The following is a 13,876-nucleotide window of genomic DNA, read 5'->3' as shown; positions in this document are numbered from 1 at the left end:
TTCCCAGGGCCCTCAAGATCAAATCCAAACTCCTTTAAATGGCCTCTACACTTGCGGGCCATGCTCTCTCTTTTCCCTTGGAACCTCCTTAAGCTGTTTCCTCTGGAGCACTCTTCTCCCATTACCCCTGCCCTCCAAGTTTCTCTCCTTCTCCTAGTTTACTCCTACTCATTCTTTATGACCCAGAACGCCTTCCCTTTATGTGTGCATACACACACATACAGGCACACACTTAACACACTTCCTGTATTCTTCATAGCACATTGTAATTACCCTTGTGATTACACTGTATTATAATTTCCTGTATACTTGTGTTCCCTACTTGTCTATGAACTACTGGGGCCCTAGGGTCTATAAAAGTTGTAGATGTTGTGTCTCTAGTGCCTAGAACCTAGTTAAGGGTTCAGTAAATATTTGTTGAATAAAATTAAACCACTGTTTCCCAAACTTGTGGGTTCTTTTTAATTTTTAATTTTTTTATTGAGATATATTTTCATGTACTATATAATCATCCAAAGTATACAGTGAGTGGTTCACAGTATCATCACAATCTTGGGGCTTGCTCTTATGAAACTTTTTCCTGCAGAGGAGAAGCTAAACTTATTTATATAATAGTGTTAAAAGGGATTCCATGAGAAAAGGAACTCCATAGTTAAATAGGGAAATGCATTGTGAATTTACAAGAGGAGATGTATACTGTACTATAGCGTACTGCACCCTACTTGTTAGTAAGTGGGTCCCAAATGCCAGTGTGTTAACCCTGGAAATTTTAGATTCAGTGAATGGGGCCTAAGAAGCTCTTGTTTGAAAAATGGCCCAGCTTGTATGCGCAATTATGTGATGATACTGTAAGCCAGTGATTGTATACTTTGGTTGGTTTGTGTGAGGTGTGAATATATCTGAATAAAATAGAAAAAAAATGTCCCAGATGATTCTAATGTGAGGCCAGATTTGGAAACCACCATTAAAAATAGTTACAAAGTTAAAAAAATAGTTACAAAGATATTGACATTAAAATATGTAATACATTTTTTATAGTAAGTGCTATATTACTTTTAACTGTTGTTATTATTACTATGGTTATATCTATATTGGACCATGAACACATTTTTGTGGCATATTTGTTAACATTTTGTGAAACCTAGTTTAGGAAAGGCTGAATTTAAGTAAATATTTCGGTACCACCTATATGCTGATGACACCCAAATCCCTCTCTAGCCTTTTCTTCTCCTGACCTTAAGATGTGACCGTATAATTGCCTACTGGATACTTTTATTTGAATGCTCTGTAGAGCACCTCAAATATGTTTGAAATCAAATTCCACCCCAAACTTGTTCATCCTTTTATATTTTCCTATTGGTATCATCATCTCTTTGTTAGCCAAGCTAGAAATTTTGAAATGAACTTTAGTTCCTCTTTCTGTCTCATCTCTCACATCTACTCAATCATCAAATCCTACTTGTCCCACTTCAGAGATGTCCCTCAAATCCATCTCTCCATTTCCAAATCATCCATGCATTTTAACATGTTCACGTCCTTTCTATATGCTATTTCTTTTACCTAACCTTTACCTCTCTGCCTGGAAAATTGCTGTCTATGTTTAAATGTCACTCCTCCTCTCCCTGCTGCCAACCCACAGTGAAGTCTTCCCCAACTAGCCTGGACAGAAGAACTCATTCTCTCTTCTTGTCCCAGAGCACTTTGAACATAACTTTATTATAATAGCACTTACACTTTGTACTTTGTGTTTACCTCCAGAGCCTATGTCATGTCCTTCTCTTCCACAAAGAGTATGTATATATTTGAGTCGTCCTGATATTGCCCAGAACTAACCTAGTGCCTGGTACATAGCAGGGATTCAATTTAAACAACTAAAAAAGTCTAAAATTAGCACATTTCTTTTCTTTTTGTGTAGAGATTAGTACTGAAGAGCAACTAAGGCGCCTGCAAGAGGAGAAGCTTTGCAAAATCTGTATGGATAAAAATATTGCTGTAGTTTTTATTCCTTGTGGACATCTGGTCACTTGTAAACAATGTGCTGAAGCAGTTGACAAATGTCCCATGTGCTACACCATCATCACTTTCAAGCAGAAAATTTTTATGTCTTAATCTAATTCCACTCTGCATTTTGTTGTTATTATCCTGACTGAATGTGTGATATGAACCAACTTTAAATAATCAGCTTTCATTAACATTTTACTACCCAAGTAGAAAAAAAATGTAAACTATAATGTTTTAGTTGGCAATCTAAAATTTGAATTTCTAGAGTTTTCAGGAAATTAGCCATGTTATTTATCCTATTTTTATTGTTATTTCATTGAAATCCTAGACATAGGTAAGAAGCATCATATTATAATTGATCGCAATGTGTATTTGTAGTACCACAGCTTAGTCTGTACATGTATTTGAATTAATCAACCAAATTTTTCATTCTTTTCAGCTAGGCTCAGCAAATGGAATAATTTGGTGTAAATGTTGAGATTAGACTTAATCTTCCCAATCACATAATTTGTTTTTTTGGGGGGAAAAAGTAAAAGAGCTGTTCCACACTGGTGGAAAGATGGAGACCACTTTTAGGTTTTTGTCTTTGTGTTTCAGGACTGTCTGCTTTCTTTTAGAATTAAAACACCCGTTTGTGTGAATGATTTTAAAAAGTGATTTTTGCCATTTCTAAAGAACATTTTAATGATAGAAATCCATCTAGCCTGCATATACTGACATGAAAAGATGTCAAAGATATATTACATGTAAAATGCAAGTAGCAAAATTCTGTGTGTAGCATGAGCCAAATTAAGGGTTGCGTGTTCAGATATGTATAGAACAAAAGGTTTGGAAAGATGTGCACCAAACTGTTAAATGTGGTTTTTTTTGAGGGGTTGTGGGGTGGAGTTGGATTTTCAGAGAGGGTTTGCAGGGGGCTTTCTACATTTTAGATGTTGTTCTGTTTGAATTTTTATAAATATGTATTACTTTTGTAATCAGAATTTTTAGAAAATATTTTACTGATGTAAAGGCTTAGGCATGTTCAAACGCCTGCAAAACTACTTATCGCTCAGCTTTAGTTTTTCTAATCCAAGAAGGCAGGGCAGTTAATCTTTTTAGTGCCAATGTAAAATTTAAATGTTTTATGTTTTTCCTGCTTTGCGGATGAAAATATTTCTGAGTGGTAGTTTTCTGACAGGTAGACCATGTCTTCTCTTATTTCAAAATAAATATTTCTGATTTTGTAAAATTAAATATAAAATATGTCTCAGATCTTCCAATTAATTAGTAAGGATTCATCCTTAATCCTTGCTAGTTTAAGCCTGCCTAAGTCACTTTACTAAAAGATCTTTGTTAACCCAGTATTTAAAACATGTCAGCTTATGTAGGTAAAAGTAGAAGCATGTTTGTATACTGCTTGTAGTTACAGTTACAGCTTTCCATGTTGAGATTCTGATATCATCTTGTATCTTATAATTTCATGTGAATTTTTACCATTAAGATGATTGTTTAAGATGTATATAGGACAAAATGTCATGTCTTTCTTTTACCTAAATGTTTTGTGTGTTTTTTAACTACTAATAGTAATAGAAACTTCTGTAATAAATGTTCTCTCAAGATCCTTAAATCCTCTTGGAAATTATAAAATACTGACAAGAAAAAAAATCATTGTTTAAATATTTTAAAAGGAAAAAAACACTTAAATAAGGGTTTATATGAGTAAAAATAGAAATTTTAAAATGCTTCATAGATCACGCAGAGTTTACGTTATGAGATTCTCTTATAGAGGTGAGTGAAGCATTTTACTGCAAAGAAAAGTTTGAGTGATGCTGTTAAAAATTGTATTTTCTAAGAGAAAGAGTACTGTCATATTCTCCTAACCTCTGATGATTACTTTTAAGTGAGATTCATTAAAAGCACTGCAAGTTTAAATGAGAATTTCTTAAATAATGACTGCCCTGTTTTTGTATTACTATGTAAATCTTCAGTTCTTTACCTTTGTACTCTCTTCCATCTAGCTTAGTTATATATTCATTAAGATAAAGTTTTTATTAAGATAAATCTGACATGTATAGTCTAAGCTTTAAATTGAAATATTTCTACAAGGGGAGAAAAATGTTAAAGTTTTTAAAATGTGTTTTTCACATTTTTAGCTCCACATTAGTTAGTTCCATGTAGTTCTTAGCCAGGACTGAATTGTTGTAACATAAGGCTTTTTTGTTTTGGGAGTCTCAGTTCATTAAAACTCTTCTTTAAAACTTGTATGTTTAGAATTAAGCAAGACCTTCATTTACCTTTATTTCATGAGTTGTGAAATTTAATGCACAAAGCTAATGTGGCTAGCAAGTTTATTTTAAGAATGTTTAGAAATGTTGTTACTTCAAGTTCTTAAAATCACTCAGCACTCCCAACTTCTAATCAGATTTCTAGAGACTTAACAATGTGTGTCTATGCTCATACTATAAAAAGTACTGGATCCTTCCCATCTATTTGTGCTAAAATTGATCGTTTCCAAGGTCAAAGATCTAGCCAGATCTAACATCTCCTACCCAAAAAAGTATAGTTCTTAGTATATTCCTTTTCTGTTAAAGTTTATGCTAGAATTCAAAATCATCACCTATTTTACTATGTTTAGTCTTGAGAAGATTTAAATTGTTTTGTAATAAATAGTTATCTTTATTTGTAATAATTTAGTGTGCTGATCAAAAGTCTTAATTTTTGAGAAGTGAGTTTAGTGTTTATAAAGTAAATTCCAGTTTTTTAAATAATATCTCTATTGCTTTCCTTGCTAGATTATTTTTCCCTTTGTTTAGAGGCTGAGGTGGATAGGGTGAGTGTATATATGATTTGGCCTGTGTATTATCTTTTGATGTTTTTGTTGTTATATGATTTAAACCTTGATATTTGTTTTTTCCTGTTTTCATTTTAGTGGGTACAATTTGTATTTTGAACTCTCTGAATGGAGACCACCACCACAGCATTAGTTGCATATATTGTATCTTTTAGATCCAAATCATTGTTTTATTTCCTGATCCCCAGTTGTTGCATGGGGAAAAAGGGTGGAGGAGGTAGGAGAAACAGAGTAGGTTGCATATCATTTCCACTCAAGAAATAAGAAAATGGGAAGGAGTCTTTGATAGAGATAGTTGGTTTTGGTCAGATCTGTTAGGAAAAAAAAAAGGTAGCCTTTTCTTCATCTGTGAAATGAGCAGACTAATACCTATCGCAAAAGGTTATAAAAAAAAAGGTTAGGAGAGTTCAAGGAGAGCATATATGTAAAGCACCTGCTATAAATGTTAATCTAATCCCTTCCTAACACCCTTTTATCCTCCATAGGTTTGCCTTGACCTGGAAATTGGGCTAAAAGTTAGAAGAAATTCTTATATGATAACTCCTTCAGTGACTCCTAATCATCCTTTTTGGTATTTCTCATAGTTAAGATATAAATTTCAATAACTAGATAGATCAAGCCCTTAAAGATATTTAAATTTCTTCTATGAAAACTTGAAAAGAAATATTCTCCTCACACTTAGTTGAGCTTCCCTAATAGAAACAGTTGTCTCATTTCCACATTAATAATCAGTTTCAATTTGACTCTTATACACTTATACTCATTCGCAGCATATTAGAATCAAAGAACACCAGAGCTAGGAGTGACCTTAGAGATATATAATTCATCCCCCTTATTTTACAGGTGAGGCAAACTGCAGCACAAAGGTGAAGTGATTTGTTCAGAGCTATATAGATAGTTAGCAGCAGAGCCAGGACTGGGACATAATTTGAAGGTGAAACGTCACCAAGCTACCTCTCCTGGGAGGTGTCAATTATTTATTTGTTCAACCCCTCTTTCCACTATATCATAACTTTCACTACATATTAAATGACACTTTAATACAGTAGGACAATCACATATATTATACAATGCTACATTAATGTTTGGTAAGATTCTATTTTAAAGTCTAATGTTTTTGGATATACATATAGATTTTGCAGCATTTACTACATTTTTATGTATCATTAATGTAACATTTAAAATTACTATATAGTTTGTCATTTTATCTCTGCTTAGTACAAATTTGCATTTTTGACTTGATGTAATTTCTGTTAGAAGATTTTGTATTTTTTTTCATTACTGGCATACTTTATCTAACCAACCTGGCAGAATCACTGATTCTTATGTCATTGTATTAGTGTTGTGAATAATCATGTGAAATGTTTTGAGATAGAGTGCTATATTTGTGAATATAATTTTATGGCTTTTTTCATTTAGTAGGAGCCTTTCCATCAGTATGGAAAACTAAGAAAATTGCTTTCTACTGTATAATCTGGAAGTCATCTTAAATTAAAGCTTATTTTTCTGTGAATAAAGCTTAATAAAGTACTATTCTTTAAAATGATACCTTATTGCTTTGTATTTGTTTCACTTTCTCAAGAAAATAAAATGGCCCTCTTTAAAACATACTAAAATGTAACCCCTCCTAAATATATCTTAAGCCATTAGGCCAGACATAAGGCACACATCAGGTCATGTCACATTTAAAAAAGACATCAATTTTCACATTTATTGAAATTCTATAAGTGCATAAATTGTCAATTTAAAAAATATTATAAGAATATGTATAGGCTGAGCCCCCGGTCTTGGGGTTTGTTCATTTGAAACAACCCCACAAAGGATAGGTCAAGTCTACTTAAAATTTAGGCCTAAGAGTCACCCCCAAGAGAGCTTCTTTTGTTGCTCAGATGTGGCCTGTCTCTCCAGCCAACCCAACGAGCAGTCTCGCCACCCTTCCCCTCTCTGCGTGGGACATGACTCCCAGGAGTGTGGACCTTCCTGGCAACGTGGGACAGAGATCCTGGAATGAGCTGAGACTCAGCGTCAAGGGATTGAGAAAAACCCTAGAATGAGCTGAGAATTAACATCAAGGGATTGAGAGAACCTTCTCGACCAAAAGGGGGAAGAGTGAAATGAGACTAAGTGTCAATGGCTGAGAGATTCCAAACAGAGTCGAGAGGTTATCCTGGAGGTTATTCTTACGCATTAAGTAGATATCACCTTGTTGTTCAAGATGTAGTGGAGAGGCTGGAGGGAACTGCCTGAAAATGTAGAGCTGTGTTCCAGTAGCCATGTTTCTTGATGATTGAACAATGATACAGCTTTCACAATGTGACTCAGTGATTGTGAAAACCTTGTGTCTGATGCTCCTTTTATCTACCATATCAACAGAAGAGTAGAACATATGGAATAAAAATAAATAATAGGGGGAGCAAATGTTAAATTTAGTTTGAAATGCTAGTGATAAATGAAAGCAAGGGGTAAGGGGTACGGTATGTATAATTTTTTTTCTCATTTCTTTTTCTGTTGTCTTTAGTTTTTTTCTAAATCGATGCAAATGTTCTAAGAAATGAATAAGCAACTGTGATGATATTAAGAATTACTGATTATATATGTAGAATGGAATGATATCTTAATGTTTTGTTTGTTAATTTTTTTAATTAATAAATTAAAAAAAAAGAATATGAACAACAGTAACACCCACTTCTCCACTAATATTGACCTGTTTGTCCCAAGAGATAGTATAGTCACTGTAACAAAGCTTAAACAAGTAGGTAAGAAACTATAAAGCCACTGCCCCTTTAAGACAGGCAGTAAGGAAGCATTTTTGTGAGTTTGCACAGGCAGTTGCCCAAAGAAATTTAAAAACTGCAAGCAATCTGGTGGAATACAGAGTGAGGGAATGAATATAGGATCCTTTAGGCAGAGAGAAATTTAGAAGTATGTATTTCAAGTGGTTATTCTTACCCCTTCCTGCCAATAATGGAGTGTCCTAAATTAAGAATTGTACTTCAGGCCTAGTCTATGTAGTGTTGGATTATCTAATATTTGATGATATTATCATTGTTAGATATACCATAAACATCTTGTCTTATTAAATATAGTCCACATTTCTTTTTACATGTCAACCACACTTTCAGTTAATACTGATGAAAAGTGAATTTGCAAATCTTTCTTGAAAACTGAAACTGAAAACAGAAAATTTCAAATTTACACAACAGTGGAAAGAAAAGTGTAATGAATCCCATGGTAGTCGTTCAGCTTCAACAGTTATCAACATTTTGCCAATCTTGTTTAATTTGGGAACTGTTTTTTGCTGGCATATTCTAAAGCAAATCCTAGATATGTTATTTTGCCTGTAATTACTCCTTTAGGAATCTCTAACAGGTACAAACATTTTTACATAAATGTGTGGATTGTTAACTCAACACTATTATTGCTGAATTTTCATGGATTAAAGTCAACTTTATTCTCCCGTTCCCCTTATTTGAAGATTAAGGTGAAGAAACCACCCCCCACCCAAACTGATAGAGGTTAAAAAATGCCTTTACACACGCTTTCACTTGGCACTTTGTTTATAGATTGTAGAATAAATGGGGGTACTTATTAAAAGTCTTTCTGCATGTTGTATGGATACCCAGTGTTTCTCAAAGTAGAATCCTGGACCAGAAGCATCAGCATCAGTTCAGAACTTAGAAATGCAAATTCCCTGCAGGGTCCCCTTGGGGGAATGGTGAGAAGGAGGGAGGGTTCAACTTCCCCATTTGGAGGAGGCCTAATACTCTCGCAAGCAATGAGAACAACAAAATCAATGGGCCAAGCCCTCAAACTTGGGGTTTGTTCATATGAAACTTATCCCTGCAAAGGATAAGCTAATCCTACTTAAAATTAGGCCTGAGAGTCACCCCCAGAGAACCTCCTGTTGCTATGTGGCCTATCTCTCAACCAACATGGCAAGCAAACTCACTGCCCTCCCCGTCTCTAGGTGGGGCATGGCTTCCAGGGGTGTAAACCTCCCTGGCAACGTGAGACAGAAATCCTAGAATGAGCTGGGACTCAGCATCAAGGGATTGAGAAAACCTCAACTGATGGGGGGGAAGAGAGAAATGAGACAAAATAAAGGGTCAGTGGCTAAGAGATTTCAAATAGAGTTGAGAGGTTATCTTAAAGTTATTCTTACGCATTATACAGATAAGCTAAAAAGTTTACAGTGTATTAGAGAGGCTGGAGGGAAGTGCCTGAAACTGTAGAGCTGTGTTCCAGGAGCCATGTTTCTTTAAGATGATCATATAATGATACAGCTTTCACAAAGTTACTGTGTGATTGTGAAAACCTTGTTCTGATGCTCCTTTTATCCATGATATGGATAGATGAGTAAAAAAAATGGATTAAAAATAAATTATAGGGGAAACAAATATTAAATAAATCGAGTAGAGGGAAATACTAGTGGTCAATGAAGGAGGGGAAAGGGGTATGGTATGTATGAGTTTTGTCTTTTTTTCTTTTTATTTCTTTTTCTGGATGATGTAAATATTCTGAGAAATGATCATAGTGATGAATATACAACTGTGTGATGATATTGTGAGCCATTGAGTGCATACCAAGTATGGAATGTTCATACGTTAAGAATGTTTGCATTGTATGTTGATCAGTTTTATTAGTAAAAACTTAAAAAAATAAATTTAAAGAAAAGATGGAAAGAAAAAAAGAAATACAAATTCCCTAGATCCACGTCAAACCTACAGACTCAGAATATTTGGGAGTGTGACCCAACAATCTGTGTTTTAACAAACCCTCTAGGTGATACTGACCCAGGCTGAATTTTGAAAACCACAGAAATGTGGTATTGGGCCTGAATCCAGAAAGAACTAAATGGCTGAAGCTTACAAATCAAATTGGCATAGCTCTGCAAATGAGTATCACTCTCACCTTTCTTACTTTTCACTATACTTTATTGCCAATCCAGTTCTGTTTCCTCATGCTACCGAAATGTAAAGGTATAAAATGCAACATCATGAAAGCCCCTTTTGATTCTCCTGTTTAAACAAAACTTTCAACACTTTGAACGTTGTAATAAGACTCATTCTTCAATCCTTTTACTGCTAAATTCAGAATAATCCCAGAATGCACATTGCCATTAAACTGTCCTCAAATCACGAATGAAAGAGTTAAGCAGCATTTGAAGGCTCATTCATAGGTGCTAGGGCTACAGCAACCAGGTGAGATTGTACAGAACAGATCTGCACTTTGAGGGATCTCTGAAGTGCCAAAGCTTCAGTGAAATGTGAGTAGTTAATCTAGAATCAGAATTTCAGAGATGAAAGGGGTCAGCCTCTATAATTTATAATCATTAGGAGTTCTGGGGAAGTTTTTTAGTTCTGAATGTTTTTAAGTTTTTAAACATATATGCAACATAAAATTTCCCAAGTTGTGAGTATTTCAAAGCAATTATGGCACTAAAGAACCAGAAAGAAAAAAACTACTAGGTCTTAGATGTCTAAAGATATTGAGTTGTATAACTCCATATAATAAGTCTCTATTAGTCTACTGTGACCAATATAAAAATCTTAAGATAGGTGAGGTTAGATGAAAGTCAGTCAGGGGACTTAGTTTTCTTTTCTTTTTTTCCCCCACCACTGATTTATTTTAATAACTAATTTGCACAACCTAGCTATTTGGCATTCTATAGATTTTATCTGCTTTGAGATTTTTAAAAGCCTATTCTGTTTAAGATTTCCAAGACCCTATATTCACCATGATCAGTGACAATGGCATAAGAAATCTTTTGCATGGACCTACCCCTAGTAACTTTAGGCTTATGAATAAATATAGAAAGAATACTGGTTAAAAACAAATAATCACTAATAAGAACTGAGGAGAAACCAAACTTTATTTCCCTCTTTTAACTTTACAGAAGAATTTGAATTTGTAAAGATGGGCTAGTATTAATTAATTGACGTAATATATATTTTTAAAATGATCTTGTTGCAAACTCTAATTCTTGTTTCAATAGACTTTACTGTTTCAAAAGCAGAGTTTGCATACAAAATTGTTGATGTTCATTTGTGACGTAAATTTTTATTTTGAGCTATTTTTCTTTAGGTGTATGCATTGTTTCTTTAGCTTTATTCCATTACTACATATTAGGGATTTATTTTTAATTCCATTAACTTATATAAAGAGTTTTGCATTTCTGGCTAGGGCATCAAAAATATATTTTCATTAAGTATTGGAATTTTTTTTGGCAAGGATTAGGACCTGCTTCTGCCAGATTACTGGCAGTTGTATTGAGGAAAAAGAGCAACACATGAATATATTCATAAATACAGCTGATGTTTCAGAGGAACTTGTATTAAGAACAAAAGACCCCTAAATCTCCCCTGTAAAATTAATCCTCTAAAGAAGAGAAAACTTGCTAAAAATCAGTTAATTTTTCATTAAACAAATATTATACATGGATTTCTTCATAGAAATTTAACAAAGGCCTGTGTTGATCATTAAGTAAAGAGAATGACATAACTTATCTGGAAAAAAACAGTTGTTCATTCAACTATGTTTTTGTTGTCCTTTGAATACTGAGAAGAATGTACTCTACTGTTCTAACACTTTTTTGTTTTCTGCTGTAAACTTTTTGAATACATTATATTATTATGTGATCTATAAGAACTAAGTAAAAACACCTATACTAAGTTATAAATCAGCATTTGATCATTTATAGGAAATGAAATGTAAGAACATATTAACATGCGGGGATAATAATTCCTGCTGCAACTACCTACCTCAGAGGAGTGTTGTAAGGATCATATTTGAAAATGTACATAAAAGAGTTTCAAAAAGTTTAACCTCTTTACATCAACCTGAGGAACCATTCCTCTAATGAGAGTTCACTGAACTAATTACAGGTTAGTTCACCCAAAATGAAACCATTGTGATTAACGGTTGGCTGACTCACACTTTGGCAGAGTCACACTTTCTGAATTTGAAGGATCTGATTAATCAGAGTTATAGGGAGATGGAATTCATTTACACAGTTTCTTAGCCATTTCTATGGCTCTCAAAAACTTACCTACAATTATCTCTGCCTCCTCCTCTCTACATGTTATTCGTATGTGAAATCAGAAGTCTGTGAGTATCAGTCATAAAAAACCTCCCAAACACGAAAAGCCCAGGACCAGATGGCTTCACAGGTGAATTCTACAAAAAAATTCAATGGGCCAAGACTGAAATATTTCCCTCTAATATCTGCAACCAGACAAGGATTCTCATGGTTACCACTGTTTTTCAACATCGTGTGGGAAGTTCTAGCCAGAGCACTTAGCAAGAAAAAGAAATAAAAGGCATCCAAATAGGAAAATAAGAAGAAAAACTTTCAGTATTTGCAGATGACATCCTAGATATAGGGAGTCCTGAAAAATCTACATGAAGGCACTAGAGTTAATAAATGAATTCAGCAAAGTGGTGGGTTACAAGCTCAACATGCAAAAATCAGTACTGTTTCTATATACAGCTAATGAGCAACTTGAGGAAATTAAGGAAAAAATTCCATTTAAAATAGCAATGAAAAGAATCAAATACATATGAATAAATTTAACCAAAGGTGTCAAGGACCTGGATGCAGAAAACTCCAAACTATTGCTAAAATAAATCAAAGATGATCTAAATAAATTTAAAAAAAAACATTCTGTATTCATGGGCTGGAAGACTAAATATCATTAAGATATCAATTATACTCAAATAATTTACAGATTCAATGCAATCCCAATCAAAATTCCAACAGCCTACTTAGCAGAAATGAAAATGCCAATTATCAAATTTATTTCAAAGGGTAGGAGACCACAAATAGCTAGAGCAATATTGAAAAAAAATGAAGTTAGAAGACTCACACTTTCTGAATTTGAAGCATATTACAAAGGTACAGTGATCAAAACAGCATGGCACTCACCCAAGGAAAGATATATCAACCAAGGAGATTGAATTGAGAGTTCAGAAATAGACTCTATCACACATAGTCAATTGATTTTTTTTTGTGTATGCTGTATGGCAGGGTCACATTTCATTACTTTTCCATGTGAGTATCCCATTATTGCAGCACTATTTGTTGAATTTTGCTTTGCTTTTTGTTTGTTTTGCTTGTTTGTTTTTTTTGGGGAAGTGCATGGACTGGGAATTGAACCTAGATCTCCTGCATGGCAAGATAGAATTCTACCACTGAAGTGCCCTTGCCCCTCCCCCCAATTGAATTTTGAGAAGTCTGCCAAGTCCTCTCAATTGGGGAGAATAATCCCTTCAACAAATGGTGCTGGGCAAACTGGATATCCATATGCAAAAGAATGAAAGAGGATCTCTATATCATACCATATACAACTATTGATTCAAAATGGATCAAAGAGGGTTCCAGGAAGATGGCTGAACAGGATATGTCGAGTTCACTCCTGCTCCAAGGAACAGCTAGAGAAGTGACAGAAAAATGACCAGGAGAGCAATTCCAGTGTTTAAGCGACCTGGGAGGGTCTTCTACACCACATAGGGAGGCCCTGGTTGAAAAAACAGAACTGAGATGCAGCGAACCAGAGACCATCCAGCTGGTGCAAACAGCTTAACATGCCCTTCTCAAAATGGAGGCCCAGAACCCTCAGGATTGCACAGAGAGGAAGACGGGGAGAAGGAAGTAAGCCAAGTGGCATCCTTGAACACACTACCTCACGCACGCCACCAATGCCCTGCCACACACGCACCCAGTCCATACAGTTGCTTAACCCCATCTGACCTCCCCTGAGCTCTGCACACATATGCATGTATGGCCCACTCATGCCATGCCCCCTCAGCTCTAGGCAAGTGCTGACCTGTACATCCAGGCCACAGCTATTCCCAGCCCATGCTTTTGCAATCCCGCCCTGCAGCCACTGTGCTCTGCATGCGCACACCAGGACCCTGCTCCCCAGACCTATGCACCAGTACAGCAACATCCTCTCTGTCGAGCAACCATGGATCCATGCACGGACATCTTTTTTTTTAATTTTTTTTACTAATTTTTAAATTAAAAAAAGACAACAAAGAAAC

At 34.9% G+C, this 13,876-nt stretch overlaps 1 protein-coding gene across 3 annotated transcripts in view; it reads left to right on the top strand.

Moving 5' to 3' along the window:
* XIAP (X-linked inhibitor of apoptosis) overlaps positions 1 to 6,380 on the top strand; it is a 50,645-nt gene extending 44,265 nt beyond the window's left edge. For all 3 annotated transcript variants that reach the window (XM_077146638.1, XM_077146637.1, XM_077146639.1), the window contains one exon: positions 1,916 to 6,380. In XM_077146638.1, the coding sequence (XP_077002753.1) occupies positions 1,916 to 2,109 (194 nt within the window). In that variant the 3' untranslated portion in view covers positions 2,110 to 6,380. The remainder of the gene's footprint in view (positions 1 to 1,915) is intronic.
* The last annotated feature ends 7,496 nt before the right edge of the window (positions 6,381 to 13,876 follow it).

Source organism: Tamandua tetradactyla, chromosome X, assembly GCF_023851605.1.
Source record: "Tamandua tetradactyla isolate mTamTet1 chromosome X, mTamTet1.pri, whole genome shotgun sequence".
Taxonomy (NCBI): domain Eukaryota; kingdom Metazoa; phylum Chordata; class Mammalia; order Pilosa; family Myrmecophagidae; genus Tamandua; species Tamandua tetradactyla.
This window is presented reverse-complemented; position numbering and strand designations above follow the sequence as displayed.